This window comes from Oncorhynchus clarkii, chromosome 24 (assembly GCF_045791955.1).
Source record: "Oncorhynchus clarkii lewisi isolate Uvic-CL-2024 chromosome 24, UVic_Ocla_1.0, whole genome shotgun sequence".
NCBI classification, from domain to species: Eukaryota; Metazoa; Chordata; class Actinopteri; order Salmoniformes; family Salmonidae; genus Oncorhynchus; species Oncorhynchus clarkii.
In genome coordinates this window covers 5,108,000-5,131,066 of record NC_092170.1, presented here as the reverse complement: position 1 = coordinate 5,131,066, position 23,067 = coordinate 5,108,000, and the positions used below count along the sequence as shown (strand labels likewise).

Genomic DNA, 23,067 nt, shown 5'->3' with positions numbered 1-23,067 from the left:
ATACAACTGCCATAGATATTTAGACAATCAATCATAGGCAGTTGAAGTACAGTAAATGGGGTTATAGCTTTCCAGCTGAGTGGAGGTCCTCAGATTCCTAATTAAATGTACCTGAGCTACTTACTGTACTATAACATAAGATAATATATTAGCAAACACCCAATCACATCCAACAGGCTGCAGATATGATTGATTCCATTGGCTGTCCCTGCCCGTCACCGCAGAAGCATGTGTGGGTCAGACTTGGGAGGCATTTGGAGTTACAGGGGTGAGATGTCATGAACCTGACTGACCCGGATTAACAAAGGCTCCTGTGGCAATCCCATGAGCCACCAAATATAGCTCCTCTTACAGAGGCCAGGGTGACTTCCTCTGACCCAATCTCAAAGGGTGTACACACACCAACTGAACGGAGTTGAAGTTTCTTCCACACTCCAAATAACTAAAATGCTAAAGTTAGCTTCTTTCTTTTTTTTAAACACAAAAAGTGAAAAATAAAAATTGCGTATAACAAGGAGACACTCAGTGAAGTTCAGTAAATGTATTTATTCATGGCAAACATTAACATTTCACATCTTTAAATTTGTACACTACCTCCAGAGGTTTAACAGTCCTTAACCATGTGTCTTTTCCAACCTGTAGATCAAAGTTAACCAACCAGTAAAAGCTAGCCAGATTGTTTTAGTCCACAAGTTGTCTTTCACGCAACGATTCAGTACCTCTGCTAGCATTCCTTTCACTCAACCCCAAATAATAAAAAAATGCAACCTCTAATTTCTACCCGTCAAACTGATTTAGTTTTTCAACTCACTGACAAAAAATGTATATATTAGTGACCATATACTCTGTTCTGCAGAACAGCAAGCGGAGCACGGATAAAAGATGTGAACACCTTGACGACAACATGAGGATCTAACAAATCCACAGGAGCAAGAGACAAATTAGTTGTTCTAGCAGCAGCAACATTGTCTTTTTTTACAGAACATGTTCAAATATACGGTTTACACCAAAGTGCAAATAGGTATGTACTGTATATAGCTTATACTGTATATTCATAATATGTTCTAATTTACTAAGTGTTCTTGCCAGGTTGAGGCTTTAGAGTATTATGGCACATTTCAAAACATTTCACAGGTCATTCTATATCAACAATAGGTCATGCAAAGTTTACGATACACTAATATATATTTGGGTGACCAAAATGTGTAATTAATTTATATGTTAACGTTTGATAACATACGTTTAAAAAGCATGACATTCATATTTGTATCAGGATATATAAAAGATAGAATATCTTCACAGCAATGCTCTCAAAGTGTGCTACCATAATCAACATTCTGAAACTGTACATCTCGGTACTCCTATGCCATAGGTCAGTGGTGCTGGGAAATTAAAAGCCTTGTTTGAGAACGAAAGACAGCCTGCCGAAACAATGGAAAATACAAAGAAAACCAACCAACGCTTTTCTATCAACTCCCCACAACCCCTTAGGAATGGGTGAATTCTCTCCTCAACCGAGCACCAAAGCAACCTTTCCCACTGTAATTCTTGCACCAACTGTTAGAATTTTTACATACATGTGTATATTACACACCGAGAGTACAAAACATTAGGGACACCTGCTCTTTCCATGATATAGACTGACCGGGTGAAAGCTATGATCCCTTATTGATGCAAGTTGTTAAAGGGGAAGAGACAGGTTAAAAAAATGATTTTTAAGCCTTGAGACATGGATTGTGTGTGTGCCAAAACAAAACAAAAGTAAGTGCCTTTGAAGGGGGTATGGTAGTAGGTGCCAGGCGCACCAGTTTGAGTGTGTCAAGAACTGCAATACTGCTGAGATTTTCACGCTCCTGTGTGCATCAACCATGGTCCACCACCCAAAGGACATCCAGCCAACTTGACAACTGTGGGAAGCATTGGAGTCAACATGGGCCAGCATCCCTATGGAACGCTTTCGACACCGTAGAGTCCATGCCCGACGAATTGAAGCTGTTCTGAGGGCAAGGGGGGGGGGGGGGGACAACTAAACATTAAGGTGTTCCTAATGTTCTGTACACTCAGTGTATATATATATATATATATATATATATATATATATATATATATTAGAAAAACTGTAAATAGTAAGCTTCTCTCAATGAGGAAAAGACGGCCATCTCTGGCATGGATTCCTATCCCTCGTCCGTGTTGCCCTTTCCTCAAATTTCTTCGGCATCTGGGAGACTCCCAAGGATCTTACTCTGGAGTAAGGGCCTCATGCCTCGTTAAAGCTTGGTCCATTAACTTCTGTTAGGGATTCATCTGCAGTTACTCTTAAAACAGATACCCTAGAAGTACTTGGATTTGTTTTTGTATTAAATAATTTTGTACATTGAATCATTTTTTGAGTTTTACATTTTGGCTTGATTATTGTTTTGTTTTCTTAAAGACAGCATGATCTTAGGAGGACAAGCAATGTAAGAGAGAAATGTGTGAGAGCACAGTCTACTTCACTTGGCTGTCATCATCTGCACAAACTCTGCAAGGCAGAACAAAACAGAGAGAGAAAAAAAATGAGAAGAAATCCACAAGAATAAAGGGCATTCTGTTAACAATGATTATGGCACATTAATAAGATTATTGGAACAAAGTAACATGAGGAATCAAGGTCTTCAATACTATTTTGAATTCAATGAGCAGAGCTTGTTATGTATAACTCATTTTATTGCCTTTACTTTCAGCATCAAAGCAAAGAGAAATAAGGCACAACTGACTGGGGCAACAGTGGAAAGACACAAACTTCAGTGAACTCACAGTAGATCTGAGAGGAGGAGCAGGAAGAGGGAGAGAGAGGAGGAAAAAGGAGGACGAGGAAGTGGAGGTTTTAAGAGAATCTTTAGCCCTCTGGTTTTCGCAGATCGGAAGGTACCAGAAAAGTCTTGGAAATACGGTGATATTTAGCTTCCACCTATCCGTTTCCTTTATATCTTCAAACGCACGAATGGGAGAGGGGAAGGACGTTGAGCTCACCTTCATAGTTGACCTGTCCGTCTCCGTCAATGTCGGCCTCGCGGATCATCTCGTCCACCTCCTCGTCTGTGAGCTTCTCCCCGAGGTTGGTCATGACGTGGCGCAGCTCTGCCGCACTGATGTAGCCATTCCCATCCTACAGGGAGAACAGGCTCATTCAATAGGCAAAGAGAGAAGGCTCTACATACAGTACTTTGTCCAGATCTCATTCTGACAGGTTTAAACAAGGCTTTTCTATCAGAACGATCAGTGACATGTCCATCTTCTGAATAGAGCCCGGGTTTATCTGGTCTGCTGGCACATGAACATGGTCCCTGGCTGCCCCATCTGTGTGACAGCCAGAGATATGTATGGCTCTGGTCCGTCTGCTCACCCAGCCCCAGCCTGATCTCTGGCTCTAGCTCTGCCAACACTCAAGAGCCACAGAGGGAGAGATAATAAACAGAGTAGGGGGATGCTGACAGACTGGTGTCCTAGCAAACTGGCATTGTAGCAGTAACCAAGGCCCTTCAGGACTGTTGCACAAATGTCCAACAAAAACAATGCCTGACACAATCACACCAGTCACATCCGATCCGTCAATGAGGGTGCAAACAACCAACCGCAATACACACAAAATTTAAGTCCACACACACCCAAAATCACATGGCTCTGTTTAAAAAGGGGTTGCATTATTCCAGGCTGCACAGAGCAATATAAGCCCAGGCAATGAGCGCTCCCCATTAGCTTGTGACTCAGATTTCTGCACTGCAATAAGCCCCCATCCTGCATGCGGGTAACGTTATACTCCGCTCCCAACAGACAAAGCCGTCCTCTCAGCAACATAGTTAAGACATAACGATGACGACAAACACTGGATTACATAACATCAGGATGGCAGAGGCGCAGTAGTCCATCCCACTTTCAACGTCACATTCTCAGAACATGAAGGGTTAGTTTTTGTTCAATCACTTTGGTGCAATTTTCACAAGTATGTGATACAGTTCCACAATTCTAAGCACAAAAATCTAAAACAGACAATCATAATGGCTCAAAACACTAAGCACATTTCCAATTGACGGAGTACAACAATCAAAGGGGGCGGTGTGGGGCATGCGTACCTTATCAAAGACTCTGAAGGCTTCTCTGATCTCCTCCTCGCTGTCTGTGTCCTTCATCTTCCTCGCCATCATTGTCAGGAACTCTGGGAAGTCGATTGTCCCGTTACCTAAGGACGAACAAGACAATCTTCATTTTATGTTTGTGCACACACACACACACACTTTATTTCATAAGGAGCTGTGTTGAAATTTTTGTCTGTACATTCTGGAATGCGCCCAAAGAGAGATATCATCTTGGCATCTGAGTACACGGGCAGCACCATTGAGGTAATCTCCATTTCTAAGTAATCCATTTTCTTCTTCTTCAATTAAGTCTATGAGTTGGCAAACAAACAAAGGTTGCAAACTACTGCCTAGATGTGTTGTTTGAACAGATATGAAAGCCAAGGTTCCCGATTTACTGCCACCGACAGTTATGGAATGTATGCTCATGAGTATAATTCATTGGCTGATCCCTCTTGATGGAATCATGTGATCATTCCATAACACATATGGAATTCCCACCCAGTTGACTACTTTAAAAATGGTGGAAGCCCTCAATGGCATCACTATAGTCCCCGGTTTCGAATCCAGGCTGAATCACATCCAGCCGTGATTGGGAGTGCCCATAGGGCGGGCGCACAATAGGCCTTGCGTAGTCCAGGTTTTGGCCGGAGTAGGGAGTCATTGTAAATAAGAATTTGTTCTTAACTGACTTGTGTTGTATAGCACTGTATTACTTATACAACTAATATAAGGACAGGACATGAGTAGAAATTAACGTGTGCATTGCTTAATGCGTTTCAAAGGAAGAACGTTCCAAGCATTTCAACGTAGGTAAGCTAGGGGGGGATACAGGTGCCCTAAAGGGACAAAACTAGAATATCAATACAAAACATATTCCTCCGCCCTTTACCTTTGATGATTCATAAGGAAAAAGTAAATATTCACTGTTTTGCCTATTGTTTTCTTTTTAACATAAGTTTTCTTAATGTAAATAAATTAACTTTTCAGAATAACCTTTTCTAAACTAGGGAAAGAGGGTAGACAGGCTCAGTCCCCAGACTTAACCCTGGGGTGTATTCTGCCCCAATGTCTGAGGTTTGTCTGAACTAAATAGTCAACCTGTCAGGGGGTCATCTTTCTCTTGCAGGGTAATGACGACTTACAGGTGAGTCTACAGTCACATTATCTCTGAGTCTGAGTGGTGATGGTGTATGCCCAGACTGGGGTGCAACAGTACCCTGCGTATGCACTCTGGAGACTGGAGCGCTTTCCACATTTGTAGGTTGCTGCAGTGGATGTTCAGGTGATGGCTCGTAGTCATGGTAGGTCTCCAGTAGCTGATCCTGGTTTGTCGCTTGACATGAGTCATCTCTGAGGGTGGTTCCTGGCAACAATTGATCCACGTGTCTCCTCCAGATGATGTTTTCCGGTGTGTGAACGGTGTAGGACACAGGCCCTGTTTGTGCTACCACTGTGGCTGGTATCCACTTTGGACCTTTGCAGTAGTTCCGAGCAAGAACTCGCTCTCCAGCTATGAAGCTTCTGTCTTTTGCTTTGCTCCGTCTCTCCACCTGTGCTCGCTGTTGTGTCTGTACAACCTGTTTCGTCTTTGGAGGTCGAGTCGCGTGCAAGCTGTCTTTTCATCATGGCTGACGCAGGTGCCACTTTGATTGTAGCGTGGGGAGAGTTTCTGTAGGTTAACAGGAAGGTGTTTAGACGCCTATTGAGGGAGCCGTTCCCTTGCGATGATTTTAAAGCTTGCTTCATCGTTTGGAAAAACCCTTCAGCAGGGTGATACGGCGCTGACTTGATGTGTTAAATTTAATTTGCTTCCATGAATGACCAGAACTCTTCAGACACCAGTTGGGGGCCATTATCACTAACAAGTTGCGTTGGCAAGCCGAAGCGACTGAAGATTGACCGTAGCTCTTTGATGGTTCTCTCTGCTGAGGTGCTCTTCATCCCTGTGACCTCAGGCCATTTGCTGTGTGCGTCAACTACGACTAAGAACATACGATCCTCCAGTGGGCCTGCATAGTCTATGTGGACTCGCTGCAAAGGCTCCTCTGGGAAGTCCCATGGGTGTAGTGGCGCTAGCTGAGGCATGTTCATCTTTTGACGTGCAGAACATGACTTGACCTGGTCTTCGATAGCTGCGTACAGACCTGGCCACCAAAAGTAGCTGCGTGCAATCTCCTTCATTCACACCATGCCACAGTGCCCTGAATGGAGTTCTTCAAGCACCTGCCTTCTCAGTGGCAGCGGTATGACTCGAAAACCCCATAGCAAGCATCCAAACTGAACGGTGAGCTCGTTTCTCCTCACTAAGTAACGTTGTAGGCTGTCCGACATCTCTACTTCTTTTCCACAAGTGACAATGTCCACGACCTCAGACATCACTGGATCAGTGTGGGTGAAGCTTTTCACTTGGACAGATGTAACTGGAGAGTTTGTCACTTCCTTGGGAGTAGAAGATTTCAGCCTGGGAGTGCTCAGTGTGTGCGACATGTAAGGGAAGTCTTGAGAGGCCGTCTGCATTGCAGTGCTGCTCAGAACTTCTGTACTTGATATCGTACTGGTGAGCAGATAACAATAACGCCCATCGCTGCATGCGGTTGGCTGCACGCAACAAAATGCCGGTGTGGGGACCAAAGATGGAGGTGAGGGGTCTATGGTCCGTCAGCAGTGTGAATCGTCGGCCAAACAGAAACTGATGAAATTTCTGTTCTAACCCTAACTCCAAACACAATGGCGAGTGCTTCACGCTCTTTGCATAATTGCTCTCGGCTTTACTTAAGGTCTGTTATGCGAAAGCAATTGGCCTTTCTTCACCTGATGGCATGATGTGAGAGACAACTGCACCAACGCCATAAGGCGATGCACCACATGCCAACTGTAATGGCAAGTTGGAGTTGAAGTGGGTTAGGGCCTCTGAGCTAAGGCTGTTTTCACTTTCTTGAAGGCCTCCTCGCATCTGTCTGTCCACTTCCACTGTTTGGTTTTGTTCAAAAGTTCATGCAGTGGCTTTAACATGTTAGCTAGGTTTGGCACACACTTTGCGTAGTATGTCAGTAGTCCTAAGAATGATCTCAGCTGACTCACGTTCTGTGGGGATGGAGCTTCCGCAACGGCCTTCACCTTCGATGGCGCCTTGTGGAGCCCCGAACTGTCGATAACGTGGCCCAGGTACTCAACAGAAGGCCGGAAAAACTTGCTGGTGTCCTTCTGGACCCTCAGACCGTACGCCTCCAATCTCTGTAGTGTAGCGTTCAGGTTTCTCAGGTGCTCCTGCTCGTCTTTGCCGGTCATGAGTAGATCATTGAGGTAACATTGGACCCCAGTGAGCCCGCTCAGTATCTGGTCCATAGCTCACTGAAACAAGGCCGGAGCTGAGGTGATTCCAAAAGGAAGCCTCCGGTACCTGTACAGTCCTTTGTGAGTCACTATGGTCAACAGTTCTTGTGACTCTTGGTCCACATCCATCTGTAGATGTAGACTTATGTCAGGCCTATCTTAAAGAATTTTTGTCCTCCAGCTAAACCAGAAAATAAGTTGTCAATGAGGGGTAGTGGAAATTTTTCAGCAGTCAAGACTGGGTTAATGGTGACTTTGAAATCACCACAGAGTCAGTCTGAGTGATCCATCTTTTTTCATGACTGGAACAATGGGCGTAGCCCATTCACTAACATTCCCTGGATCCAATACTCCACTCTCGACTAGTCTGTTTAGCTCAATTTCAACATCTGGTTTTCTGGCGTATGGGACAGGTCTAGCTTTGAAGCCTTTAGTTTGCCGTCTGGTTTCACGGTCAGTTTAACTGTTATGTCCTTCATACTGCCAAGTTCTCCTTTGAACACATCCGCGTGTTTCCTCAATATCCCTTGTAGGTTTGTGTCCTCTTTTGCAACCATGTGAATTTCTTGCCAGTTGAATTTGATCTTTTCCAGCCATGTGCTTCCTAGCAATGCTGGATGGTTGCCTTTCACAATGTAGAGTGGTAGCTTTACCTTCTGTTTGTTGTGCTCCACTGTAACAATCACGCTTCCTCTCACTGGAACAATCTCACCAGTGTGTGTTTTCAGCGTCCTCTTTGTGGGCTGTAGTGTGAGGGGATGTAGTTTCTCCTTGTATACAGCCTCAGACAGCAAAGATATGGCTGCTCCAGTGTCCACTTGCACCCGTACTGCGTTTCCATCCAGTAGCGGTGTCACCCAGTAGCCGTATCCATTGTCTGAAATGGACATAACATGCAAAGATTCTCCCCCTTCATTTTATGCACTTTCTTTTTGAACTTCCTGAAGTCGCTTTTCCTTTGTTCAGTACTTTTGTTTGATTGTGTCTTTTTGTTTTTCTCTGCACGTTCAATGTGACACATTTTTCCACAACTTCTGCAGTCTAAGTCTTTGCACCAACACTCCTCTGCTTGGTGATCTGGCTTCCCACCTCCTGCCTTGTTTTTTAACCACCTTATGCACTTTAGTCGAAGCACTTAGCTGTTGTGCGTCTTTATTTGCCATTTCCATTGACGTACTCACTTCTATTGCTCTCTGCAATGTTAAGTCACTCTCAGTCAAAAAGGCGTTTCTGGATTGCCTCGTTGCGCATGCCACACACTAACCTATCACGTATAGTGTCACTCATTGATCTCCCAAATTTACAGTGTTCAGATAAGTTGTTTCAATACAGCCACAAACTGTGAGATTGATTCCATCTCATCTTGATTTCTCTTATGAAACCAGAATCTCTCTGCGATTTTCAGTGGTTTGGGAGAATGTCCTTTTAAGGTAGCCACAATTTCATATGATTTATTACCTTGTTTTTCAGGCATTATTAGACTGTGCAGTAGATTGAATGTTTTTCCTCCCATAACATTCAAAAATGTTGGCACAACGACTTCTGCTTTAATTCCATTTGCCAACACAAAGAACTCCAACGTTCTGTGTAAGAACTCCATTGTTCCACAGATTCAAATGTTCCTATATTTCCAATCAATGCAGACATTTTCGGTTTATTTTCCTTTCTCACACTTTTCAGATGGTCCCAGACCCCTTTTCTTTCTTTTAACTCACGCCGACTTCACTTTCTCCCGCAGCAAAACTCTTCATATCCCTCGAGGCTCTCGTTGCCGTGACATCAAAAGCTTGCTAGCATCACTCGACTGGCTAGCTCCGTGTTTTGTTTGCATCTTTCTACGGCAATTTTTTTTTAACTCAGACTTTCTGCCAAAGATGAGCACAAATGTGAGAACGTTTCTTCCTCGTCGCCAGTTGTTGTATAGCACACTGTATTACTTATACAACTAACAGGACAACAGGACATGAGACGGGAGAAGAAATTAACGTGGGCATTGTTAAATCCATTTCACAGGAAGAACATTCCAAGCACTTCAACGTAGGTAAGCAAGGGGGGGGGGGGGGGGGGGGGGGTTACAGGTGCCCTAAAGGGACAAAACTAGAATATAAATACACAACTTGTCTAGTTAACCTCTTTGATCTCTAGGGGCGCTATTTCATTTTTGGATAAAAAACGTTCCCGTTTTAAGCGCGATATTTTGTCACGAAAAGATGCTCGACTATGCATATTCTTGACAGTTTTTGAAAGAAAACACTCTGAAGTTTCAGAATCTGCAAAGATATTGTCTGTAAGTGCCCCAGAACTCATTCTACAGGCGAAACCAAGATGATGCGTCAACCAGGAAATGAGCAGAATTTCTGAAGCTCTGTTTTCCATTGTCTCCTTATATGGCTGTGATTGCGCAAGGAATGAGCCTACACTTTCTGTCGTTCCCCCAAGGTGTTAGCAGCATTGTGACGTATTTGTAGGCATATCATTGGAAGATTGACCATAAGAGACTACATTTTCCAAGTGTCCGCCTGGTGTCCTGCGTGGAATTCGGTGCGCAATTGCCAGCTGCTTGTACTTTTCCATTTGATTGAGGGGAGAAACCATGCTTCCAAGAACGATATATCAATGAAGAGATATGTGAAAAACACCTTGAGGATTGATTCTAAACAACGTTTGCCATGTTTTCAGTCGATATTATGGAGTTAATTTGGAAAAAAGTTCGCGTTTTGAGGACTGAATTTTCAGGTTTTTTTGGTAGCCAAATGTGATGTATAAAACGGAGCTATTTCTAATACACAAATAATCTTTTTGGAAAAACTGAGCATCTGCTATCTAACTGAGAGTATCCTCATTGAAAACATCAGAAGTTCTTCAAAGGTAAATTATTTTATTTGAAGGCTTTTATGTTTTTGTTGAAATGTTGCGTGCTGGATGCTAACGCTAATGCTAACGCTAAATGCTACGCTAGCTAGCTACTTTTACACAAATTATTGTTTTCCTATGGTTGAGAAGCATATTTTGAAAATCTGAGATGACAGTGTTGTTTACAAAAGGCTAAGCTTGAGAGATGGCATATTTATTTCATTTGCGATTTTCATGAATAGTTAACGTTGCGTTAATGAGCTTGAGTCTGTATTCCTGATACCGGATCCGGGATGGGGAGATCAGAGGTTAAAAAAAAATGTTTAAAAAAAACTTTACCTTTATTTATGAGAATCATCATCAGCTAACATCACTTTTTGTGAATTTTGAGCCTCTGTTGTGGTTGGAAACGGTGGATGGTTAAAATGTGATCCACCATGAAACCAGAGCCATGGTGCCATCCAGGTCGGACAGCAGGTAGCCTAGCGGTTAAGGGCCAGTAATTATGCAGTGTGTGTGTCACCATTCATCCACTATGTGAAAGGGGTTAGGTTTCCTTGTTAGGTTCTGACCATACTTGTGCATGCGTGTCAGCACGTCAGTGTGTGTGTGTGTGTGTGTCATTGTACACATCTCTCTAATCTTACCATCGGCGTCCACCTCGTTGATCATGTCCTGTAGCTCTGCCTCAGTAGGGTTTTGTCCCAGAGAGCGCATGACAGTGCCCAGCTCCTTGGTGGTGATGGTGCCATCGCCGTCCTTGTCGAACAGTGAGAAGGCCTCCTTGAACTCTGAATAAGCAAACAGGGAACAGTGTTGGATTGGTGGAAATGCCTATATTGTCTACGTCAATAGTCTACATGGTCTTTCTATCCTTGTCTCCATTCCTTCATCTGCACTGATGTGAGAGAACTCGACAGCTAAGGGCAAATTCCCAGGATGCGGTCAACATACTGATTTCACCCAATTTTTTGATCTGTGCAGATGAAGAAAAGAGAAAAAAAAACACCTCTTACTAAGAATGGTAGGTACAAGATTAGCAGCAGCAGTACAAACTAACAGGCAGAGTAGCCTAAATGTTGGCTACTACCATGAGGATCCATGACTAAGCACCCACACTATCTGGCCAACCGACATGAACTCAAATCACTTTGACTAACTGTGATTTGGATTGAAGAGCTTTGAAAGGACAGAACCTCACTGTTCGGGGTTAGGGATTGTACTCACCAGCAATCTGCTCCTCAGTCAGTTGGTCAGCCTTTGAAGACGAGAGGAAGCAAGAGTGAGAGTTTTCCACAGCCCCAAACATATTATAGCCTGAGGTAAATTAAGCCACAATCACCTAATGGCTGCTCTTTTACTCCTGTGTGTAACCATAACTGCCCCACTGGATTCGCATGAGACCAGATGAGATGACAGTGATACTTTCACCCCTATAACCTCAGTGCTCACATGTTTACATGCACACCATTATACCATTATTATTCGGGATACTCAAGTATTGTTTTTGAGTTGACACATACAGTACCATAAAAGTCTGGACACAGACTCAAGAGCTTCTTTATTTTTTACTATTTTCTACAGTAGAATAATTCTCTCAACCAGCTGCACCTGGAATGCTTTTCCAATAGTCTTGAAGGAGTTCCCACATATGCTGAGGACTTGTTGGCTGATTTTTCCTTCACTCCGCGGTCCAACTCATCCCAAACCATCTCAATTGGGTTGATGTCGGGTGATTTTGGAGGCCAGGTCATCTGATGCAGCACTCCATCACTCTCCTTGGTCAAATAGCCCTTGCACAGCCTGGAGGTTGGGTCATTGTCCTGTTGAAAAACAAAATTATGGGACTAAGCGCAAACCAGATGGGATGGCATATCGCTGCAGATGCTGTTGAGCCATGCTGGTTAATTGTGCCTTGAATTCTAAATATATCCCAAGTGTCACCAGCAAAGCACACCCACACCTCCATGCTTCATGGTGGGCACCACACACGCGGAGATTATCCGTTTACCTACTCTGCATCTCAAAAGGACTCAAATTTGGATAGATTCCCACCGGTCTAAATGTTCATTGCTCGTGTTTCTTAGCTCAAGCAAGTCTCTTCTTATTGGTGTCCTTTAGTAGTGGTTTCTTTGCAGCAATTTGACCATGAAGGCCTGATTCCCACAGTCTCCTCTGAACTGTTGAGATGTGTCTGTTACTTGAACTCTGAAGCATTTATTTGGTCTGCAATTTCTGAGGCTGGTAACTAATGAACTTATCCTCTGCAGCAGAGGTAACTCTGGGTATTCCTTTCCTGTGGTGGTCCTCATGAGAGCCAGGATCATCATAGCGCTAGGTTTTTGTGACTACTCTTGAAAAACATTTCAATGTTTGAAATTTGCCAGATTGACTGACCTTCATGTCTTAAAGTAATGATGTACCGTCGTTTCTCTTTGCATATTTGAGCTGTTCTTGCCATAATATGGACTTGTTTTTTTTACCAAAAAGGGCTATATACTGTATACCAGTAGATAGCCCTATACATTGGTCACAACACAACTGATTGGCTCAAACACATTAAGGAAAGAAATTCCACAAATGAACTTTTAACAAGGCACACCTGTTAATTGAAATGCATTCCAGGTGACTCATGAAGCTGGTTGAGAGAATGCCAAGCATGTGCAAAGCTGTCATCAAGGCAAAGGGTGGCTACTTTGAAGAATCTCAAATATGTTGATTTGTTACACTTTTTTGGTTACTACATGATTCCATGTGTTATTTCATAGTTTTGATGTCTTTACAAAAACGTTTACATTGTAGAATAATAGTGAAAAGAATGAGAAACCCTGGAACGAGTAGGTTTGTCCAAACTTTTGGCTGGTACTGTATGAACATATCCGTATCCATACACCTGGTTGAGAAATATGCCGATATTAAGACAGGATACTGTGGCATGTAAAACATCTTATGACAGTTACGGTTGTTTTTCGTGGTTTGCGCAGGCTCAGTTCCAAATATCATGGGTGTTGAGTGATGTTTTCATCTGTCAAACAAATCACTTCAAAAAAGTAGGCTCCCCACAGTTAGATCCACCACAATTAATTTTGCTGATATTCCGCACTTTCACCCCTTAGTTTCTACTTATAATTTGACATTTGGCAGGCCATTTGTTTGTCAACTGTAGTTAGGCTGTGACAGAAGAGAAGCTGCATGTATCTAGACTAAACACAGTAGAGCTCACCAGAATAATGTCTTACATAGAATGGATGCATTAGTAATCTAGTTAACACCAATAAAGTTGTCTGTTTTGTTTAGGGACCGGGGGGGGGGGGGGCGCAATGACTCCAAAACAGTGGAACGATTGGTCCTGTGCAAAATGTAATCAGTTTGATCGATTCTAAGGAAATTAAAAGTTGAGAAAACAATGAATGTCTTCAGTTGCATATTTTGTGGTTGAAATACTGTGTGCTTGCATACGTGTCAAAGATAACATGTCTCAAGAGATGCTGAAAGAAAGAAAAACAATTTCTCCACTCCTGTTCGAGTCAAAATTAACATTTATTGTATAGATTTTACTGCAAGAAATGCATAATTTTGCAGGAGTTCATTTAAGGACTGGCCCCCTTCTTTAAATTTTCACCTAAAATGACATACCCAAATCTAACTGCCTGTAGCTCAGGCCCTAAAGCAAGGATATGCATATTATTGGTACCATTTGAAAGGAAACCCTTTGAAGTTTGTGGAAATGGGAAAGGAATGTTGGAGAATAACACACAATAGATCTGGTAAAAGATAATACAATCATCTTTGTAATGCAAGAGAAAGGCCATCATGTATTATTCCAGCCCAGGTGCAATTTAGATTTTGGCCACTAGAAGCAGTAGTATATGTGCAACGTTTTAAGTATTAACTTCAGGATTGGTGGGTCCCCTGCGGGACAGTTGAGCAAACATATGCTAATCGCATTAGCCTGAGGTTGTAAGTAACAAGAACATTTCCCAGGATATTACAGTGAAATAATGTTATTGTTTGAGGAGAGTGCACAGTTGTTCTTAATAAACAAAGTTGGGCACAATTGGGCAGTCTTGATACAACATTTTGAACAGAAATACAATGGTTCATTTGATCAGTTTAATACATTGCATTCAGAAAGTATTCATACCCCTTGACCTTTTCCACATTTTGTTACAGCCTTAGTCTCAAAATAATTAAATTGCTTCCCCCTTCTGCATCAATGTACACACAATACCCCATAATGACCAAGCAAAAACAGGTTTAGACATTTTTGCACGACAGGTTGCCTAGTGGATAGAGCATCGGACTAGTAACCGAAAGGTTGCAAGATCGAATCCCCGAGCTGACAAGGTAAAAATATGTCGTTCTGCCCCTGAACAAGGCAGTTAACCCATGTTCCCAGGCCGTCATTGAAAATAAGAATTTGTTCTTAACTGATTTGCCTAGTTAAGGTAAAAAATAAAATAAAAAATAAAAAAATGAAATGACATTTACATAAGTATTCAGACCCTTTACTCAGTACATTGTTGAAGCACCTTTGGTAGCGATTACAGCGAGTAGTCTTGGGGATAACGCTACAAGCTTGGCACACCTGTATTTGGGGAGTTTTTCCTCCTCCTCTGCAGACCCACTCAAGCGCAGTCAGGTTGGGTGGGGAGCTTCAGAGATGTTCAATCGGGTTCAAGTCCGGGCTCGGGTCTGGCTGGGCCACTCAAGGACATTGAGATTTGTCCCAAAGCCACTCCTGAGTTGTCTTGGCTGTTTGCTTAGCGTCATTGTCTTGTTGGAAGGTGAACCTTCGCACCAGCCTGAGGGCTCTGGAGCAGGTTTTCATCAAGGATCTCGCAATACTATGCTCCGTTCATCTTTCCTTCGATCCTGACCAGTCTCCCAGTCCCTGCCGCTGAAAAACATCCCCACAGCATGATGCTGCCACCACCATGCTTTACCTTAGGGATGGTTCCAGGTATCCTCCAGACATGACACTTAGCATTCAGGCCAAAGAGTCCAATCTTGGTTTCATCAGACCAGAGAATCTTGTTTCTCAATTCCAAGTGTGCTGTCATGTGCCTTTTACTGAGGAAAGGCTTCCGTCTGGTCACTCTACCATAAAGATCTGATTGGTGGAGTGCTGCAGAGATGGGAGAACCTTCCAGAAGGGCAACCATCTCCACAGAGCAACTCTGGAGCTCTGTCAGAGTGACCATCGGGTTCTCTGTCACCTCCCTGACAAAAGCCTTTCTCCCCCAAGTACTCCGTTTGGCCAGGCGGGCAACTCTAGGAAGAATTGAGTTTGAATACACATATTAACCGCAGTATTTGTGAATTGAGTATATATTATGCTTATTGGTCATAGTATGCCAAAAGGTCCTGTATGTCGTACTAAATTCGCCAAAATACGAAGTATACATGAAGTATACACTATCTGTGCTTTTAAGGACCATAATGCAATTAATCAGAAAATGGGCATGGCTTCACAACATTTTCAGATTTGAAGAAAATGGCAGAAAATATTAGGGCTGTTCGATAAATCAATATCAATAATTAGAGGTAAATTCTTCCCTCAATAACGATATAAAAACGTTTAGATTAATTTTCGATAATGTCGATATAGAATAACTAGGAGCAGCAGGAACGTGCGGAGAAGTGACAATATGCACGTGGAGAGGTATAGCCCACTAAAAAACACTTAGCACCTTGAGTTATGGAGTAGCCACTATTAACCACCAAAAATGAGTGATGTAGGCAAAAACAGTGGCAGGGATAGCCATGGAGAAGGAGCAGCTTCCAACAAATAAATTATTGATAAGGGTTAAACTGTTTCAGTAATTTGGAAGTGGTTTGGCTTTTTGAAGTCCGACAAATGTTCAGTGCAAATTGTGCCGTAGACAGGTGGCAACGAAGTCTGGTAGTACGACAAACCTTTTTCAACATCTGAAGCAAAATCACTCTTTGGAACATGCAGGAAGTTTGAGTTTGCGCCACGGTATTGATAAACGCCCCTCAAGCATCAGCCAATCTTGGGATGTTTGCTCAAAGCAGTCAACACTGACAGCATTTATGCCCTACAAGCAAACATCAAAAAGACATCACAAATGCTATTATGCATTGCATTGCTAAGGACATGCTACCAATTAACAGTCAAAAAGGAAGGTTTCAAGAGGCTTATCAATTTAATTGACCCCAGGTACGTGCTCCCTGGCCACAAACATGGAACAATTTTCCTTCAAGTATAATTTTGTTTGCTCAAATATATATATTTTTAAATGTAACCTTTAACTAGGCAAGTCAGTTAAGAACAACTTATTTACAATGACGGCCTATCAGGGAACAGTGGGTTAACTCCTTTGTTCAGGGGTAGAACAGATGTTTACCTTGTCAGCTCAGGGATTCGATATAGCAACCTTTTAGTTACTGCCCCATCGCTCTAACAACGGTTTGTTCAGGCATTCTTGAGTTTGAAGCAGATATGCACCTTTTAAACAATTTGATTAGTATCGTGATAATTATCGTTATCGATGGGGGGAAAAAGTGATAATTTATTTGCCCTAGAAATTATGGCACAAACTCATTGCTTTAACTAATTATGACAAATGTTCTGAAAATGTGGAGCAATGTAATAAAGGAATGATTTAAAATTAGTTATGTTATGTTGGTTGACAATTTGTTAGTTACGCTAGCCGTACAAACCGCAAAGCATTACAGCAGTATGTTAGCTAGTTACCTAACGTTAGTTGGTTACTAATACCTCGAACTTGCCAAGCAGTATATTAACTAACTACGCAACGTTTGACTTGATTATTCACATCATTCTTAGCTAAGTGATATTGTCATTGTGCATGTCAATGGACATTGTTAATTCTGGCCATCTACTCCGATTTTAGAGCACTCTTGAACAGAGTAACTGCTAAATTTACGAACGATCAACACCCGTTGAATATGGCCAGTGTCAGTAAATGTCAGCAAAAAAAAATAAATACATTACATTTTTGCCAGCAGCACAGTTTGTCACTAATGCTCTGTTTAACCAGCTCTGCTAGGGTGAGTAAAATAGTCAGAGTAAAGTGTTTTCTCATTTGTGTCTGGAAGTAGATCGCTTGGGTGATTGACTGCTGTTGAATGCTCAGATCAACCCTACCCTTCGGCCAGTGTGCGCTCTGAATGCTCCAAGAGTGAAACACGAACAGACAAAATGACATCGCTCTGGATTTATGAACACCCAGAGCGCACTCTGGCACTCCAGACTGAATTTACGAACACACCCGAAATCGTAAAATGTCTAGCTAACAAGCTAGCAAGATGTTGAATTGCAACAGCATCAACTTCCAGTAGACAGACAAAGCTCTAGTACGCTCAACTGAAATGCTACCGTTTACAGTATACTAAAATGAACTAATAGTATGTAGTATATACTCATTAAGTATGTAGTATGGGTATTTGAACACAGCTTTGGTGGTTCCAAACTCCTTTCATTTTTTGGTACCCTTCCCCAGATCTGTGCCTTGACACAATCCTGTCTCGGAGCTCTACGGACAATTCCTTTGACCTCATGGCTTGGTTTTTGCTCTTACATGCACTGTCAACTGTGGGATGTTTTATAAAGAGAGGTGTGTGCCTTTCCAAATCAAGTCCAATCAATTGAATTTACCACAGGTGGACTCCAATCAAGTTGTAGAAACATCTCAAGGATGATCAATGGAAACAGGATGCACCTGAGCTGAATTTTGAGTCTCATAGCAAAAGGGTCTGAATACTTACAACCGTTCAAAAGTTTGGGGTCACTTAGAAATGTCCTTGTTTTCCATGAAAACATATATGAAATATAGCCAAGACGTTGACATGGTTAAAAATAATGATTTTTTAATTGAAATAGTAATTGTGTCCTTCAAACTTTGCTTTCGTCAAAGATTCCTCCATGTGCAGCAACTACAGCCTTGCAGACCTTTGACATTCTAGTTGTCAATTTGTTGAGGTAATCTGAAGAGATTTCACCCCATGCTTCCTGAAGCACCTTCCACAAGTTGGATTGGCTTGATGGTCACTTCTTACGGTCAAGGGTTGAGATCCAGTGACTGTGCTGGCCACTCCATTATAGACAGAATACCAGCTGACTGCTTCCTCCCTAAATAATGATTGCATAGTTTGAAGCTGTGCTTTGGGCCATTGTCCTGTTGTAGGAGGAAATTAGCGCCAATTAAGTACCGTCCACAGGGTATTGCATGGCGTTGCAAAATGGAGTGATGGGGATCTTGAAGGAGGAAGGCTTTAACCCTGTACAAATCTCCCACTTTACCAACACTAAAGCACCCCCAGACCATCACATTGCCTCGACCATGCTTGACAGATGGCGTCAAGCACTCCTCCAGCATCTTTTCATTTTTTCTGCATCTCACAAATGTTCTTCTTTGTGATCCAAACACCTCAAACGTTGATTTGTCTGTCCATAACACTTTACTATCTTCCTCTGTCCAGTGTCTGTTCTTTTGCCTGTCTTAATCTTTTCTTTTTATTGGCCAGTCTGAAATATGGCTTTTCTTTCCAACTCTGCCTAGAAGGCCAGCATCCCGGAGTCAACTCTGCACTGTTGACATTGAGACTGGTGTTTTGCAGGTAGTATTTAATGAAGCTTCCAGTTGAGGTGTTGAGAACTTGAACAGTTGAGAACTTGTGAGGCGTCGGTTTCTCAAATTAGACACTCAAATGTACTTGTCTTCTTGCTCAGTTGTGCACCGGGGCCTCCCACTCCTCTTTCTATTCTGGTTAGGGCCAGCTTGCGCTGTTCTGTGAAGGGAGTAGTACACAGCGTTGTACGAGATCTTCAGTTTCTTGGTAATTTCTCACATGGAATAGCCTTCATTTCTCAGAACAAGAATAAACTGACGAGTTTCAGAAGAAAGGTCTTTGTTTCTGGCCATTTTGAGCCTGTAGTTGAACCCACAAATGCTGATGCTCCAGATACTCAACTAGTCTAAAGAAGGCCAGTTGTATTGCTTCTTTAAATCAGACAAATAGTTTTCAGCTGTGCTAACAATTGCAAAATGGTTTTCTAATGATCAATTAGCCTTTTAAAACGATAAACTTGGATTAGCTAACACAACGTGCCAGTGGAACACAGGAGTGATGGTTGCTGATAATGGGCCTCTGTACACCCATCAAACAAAAAATAATAATCTCATCATTTCCAGCTATAAGTCATTTACAACATTAACAATGTCTACACTTTATTTCTGATCAATTTTATGTTATTTAAAAAAAAAAAAAAAGGTTCTCTTTCAAAACAAGGACATTTCTAAGTGACCCAAACGTTTGAACGGTAGTCTATGTAAATAAGCTAGTTCTGTTTTTTATTTTCATTACATTTGCAAAAATTTCTAAAAACCTGTTTTCGCCTTGTCATTAAGGAGTATTGTGTGTAGATTGAGGGGAAACAATTAATTCAATCCATTTTAGAATAAGGCTGTAACGTAACAAAATGTGGAAAAAGTCAAGGGTCTGAATACTTCCCGAATGCACTTTATTATATTAAGCTAGACGTGAGAAGTTATAGGCCTACAATCCGTGTCCATATTTCTGTTAGGATTCCATTTAACCCATATGAATATTCTGTTCAGTCATGGATACATGGATACTCGTGAGTGGGATATCAAAATGTGCATCTAAAACAGCTTATCCCAAATAAGACCTTAAGCAGGATATGAGCTACTATCCGGAATATGTAAACATGGTCACTAATTTCAGGCCAGTTAGCGGTTTCCTGCCAATTAGACCTGTATCTAGTACATGACATTTCAAATCAAATCCAGGTCTATTAGTCTCATACACAGATTTGCAGGTGCATGGAAATGCTTGTGTTCCTAGCTACAACGGTGCAGTAATACCTAGCAAAAATAAATACACACATAATCCATTAAAATAAAGAAATATCAGAACGAGCAAAGTCGGAGACCATCAGTTGAGGACGAGGTCTTATCAGGCCTGAGTCAGTCAACCAGCACATTTCAGGCTGAGGAAGTGTGATGAGGGTTGGGTATAAATACACCTCAGTACGCCTGCTATAATTAGAGCGGCACGAACAGGGTCGCCAATGTAGCACACTGACTATTACCACCTATGTTGCTTTTTGTGGGTCTTCGTCATCATACATATATAATTTATTGCTTGAGTGAAAGTGTGCGCAACCCCCCCCCCCCCCCCCCCAAAAAAAAACAGTTTAGTGTGCACCTAGCCGACAGAAAGGGGCACACAAAGTGTTTCCTCCGACACATTGGTGCTTCTGGCCTACGGGTTACGCGAGCAGTGTGTCAAGAAGCAGTGGGGCTTGGCAGGGACGCGTTTCAGAGAACGCATGGCTCTCGACCGTTGCCTCTCCCGAGTCCGTAGGGGAGTTGCAGCAATAAGATAAGACCAAGTGCCAATTGGATATCACGAAAAGGGGAAAAAATACAAAAAAAATCATATGATTCTGTGTTTTGTACATGTTCATTACAGTTAAAGAATTTAGCCTAGGACACGTGCTTTGCTCTATCTCAGTGAGTCATCAGGATGAGAAGGGGGAGGAAAGGGCAGCAAGCAGACTGCAGCGCATTCTATCCACGCAGAGGGTGGAGGAATCAAGTAGTGGTTGAGGAGCATTTACAAGGCCGTGTCAAACACCAAATGGCTCAGGAAAACAGTGTTGCATGAGCAGTATTGAGATCCCATGTAACGTTACTATACTGTGCGATTATGTACAGTCCTGGTTAAAGGCTGTTCATTCCATACTCACTGTGGTGGTAAAGTGGTGCTGCCCCTTTTTTTGGGGGCAGACGGCAAGATATTCAGATTTGCAATTGTGTCTTATCCTTTGGTGCAAAACAAACCCACCATGAATAATAGATTTAGCTCCAAGGCCTTACTTTCGTTCCGCAAAACAGCAATTATGAGGGATAAAGCAGAGCATAGGAGGACAAGCCTTCGTTTGTCACAAGGTCTTTTAGAGTCTCTTTCCCATTTTTGCAGAAGCATGCACTGCGGATCCCGAGTCAGTATACTGCACCAACCATGTGGTTCAATGCAGAGGGGAGGAATGCTGGTGGTAGAGGGGCGAGAAAGGAGGGGTGGCAACGAAGATCATTCACGAACAGCAGACTGCGGATCAACGTGGTGGTGCAATACGCAACACCATGACGAAAGACTCAAATATCGCGTCGCTATTGCCATCTCAATTTGCGCAACAAATCGATGCACAACAAGTATTACTAGCTATATCATATTGCCAGCTAGCTATGTATTTGGAAACATGACAACACAGGTTCGCTTGTTGCGCACAAGCTATCAGCTTGCCTTGGGACAGTACAATCTCGGCATTGTTCATTGCAAAATACAAATGAACTGGCTCATGCCTACATAGCTAACGTTGAATGAAAACAATTATTTAGATGGCTAGCTAAGCAGCCAACTAATACTACAGATTAAGTTCATTCAATTAGCAGTGTTTGGGTTTTATTACATCAAACAGCGCTATGCTTCTGCCTTAACCACCACGCCCACTCACCATTAGTACCCCCAACCTGGATAAGCGAAACCAACGACCTTAACTAGCTAACAGTATGTTCAATTAACCATGGCTAACGTTAATCAGATAGTCATGCCTCATACGTTTTGCCTTGGCAAGGAATACGTGACCACAATCAAGCATGTTCTTATTGTCTGTCATAACTCCGTATGAGCTTGGCCAACTGCAAGTTATTGCATTCCAACGTCAAGCCAACAGCCCGGTCAGGTGGTGATATCAACAGTTGAGCTGCCAGACCGACAAAACTTTTTTCAGTCACACCTTATTTAGCTAGCTAGTTTACGGATAGCGAGCTCGTTATAACTATAGGCGTTGCTCGAACCCAATACGAATGCATGTTAGCGAGATAGCATACGCTTGGCTTTGTCTGTGGGTTGAATGAGTGCAGCAAGCTAGCTAGCAAAACGGTGGCTATACTCACCATTTTATTACGTCAGGTCTTCGCACTTCGACAATTTCAATGACTAAATATTCAACGTCCCCCTCGTGGCTGGCAAACCAACTGTGTCCAACGTATATATCGTTGTTAAGTGCTGAAAAACAATTCGCTAGAGGTATTCAGTCCCTTCTCCGCGAAGTTGCCCGGAAACACTAGAGACCGCGTCACTGCCGATGTGGCCTCATTTGCACTATATCGCTCCGCGAAGTGACATCTTTCTTCTCCCCCCCCCTCCGACGAACCTACCAATATTAAAACTGCACACCACAAATGCGTCAGAATATAATAATCTATTCGCTTTATATTGACCACTGCACTCACTGAAATTGCCTAGCACCGTCCCCTGTTACTCATCAAACAACAGTCATTGTACTACTTGCACGAATCGCGCAGAGATACTGCAGGATTCTGTTTGATGAGAAGCAGACGCGCCCATTATTTCAGTCTATCGAAGCGGTGAACATACAATATTTGAAATGGATATACATTGTCAATTTGATAGCTCTTATTTTTGATCAATTATGACCACAGTGGTGTAATGAGATGAGCTTCAACTAAACCAATGTAACGCAGATCCTTATTGGCCCAGAGAAACGGTTAGAAAAGTACCCGGTTTTGTAATTGGCTGGTTGTAAACTGCATTGCGCCAAATTTGATGTATGCATTGCAAGACTAATGAGTTTATAATTTTATGTTGTATAAATCGTTCGCTTTGCGCTATTACAGGTTTCGAATATGCTGATTTCAGATATGACTAATTGGTCAAAATGTAA

At 42.4% G+C, this 23,067-nt stretch overlaps 1 protein-coding gene across 1 annotated transcript; it reads right to left on the bottom strand.

The window, feature by feature from the left end:
* Positions 1-526: 526 nt before the first annotated feature.
* Positions 527-22,660, bottom strand: LOC139382344 (calmodulin-1). Its single transcript, XM_071126312.1, has 6 exons — positions 22,277-22,660; positions 11,532-11,562; positions 10,952-11,095; positions 4,113-4,219; positions 3,013-3,148; positions 527-2,521 (listed from the first exon to the last, which is right to left on the bottom strand). Exons 1-6 carry the CDS (start codon positions 22,277-22,279, stop codon positions 2,493-2,495), a joined length of 450 nt encoding a protein of 149 aa, XP_070982413.1. The 5' UTR covers positions 22,280-22,660; the 3' UTR covers positions 527-2,492.
* Between the last annotated feature and the right edge of the window lie 407 nt (positions 22,661-23,067).

What these genes read in the sequence shown, in the direction of transcription:
- LOC139382344 (XM_071126312.1), bottom strand. An exon ending in CCTTCAGAGTCTTTGATAAG is followed by an intron (nt 3,149 to 4,112) that starts GTACGCATGCCC and finishes TTCTCCCTGTAG; the next exon opens with GATGGGAATGGCTACATCAG. An exon ending in CGGACAGGTCAACTATGAAG is followed by an intron (nt 2,522 to 3,012) that starts GTGAGCTCAACG and finishes TCTGCCTTGCAG; the next exon opens with AGTTTGTGCAGATGATGACA.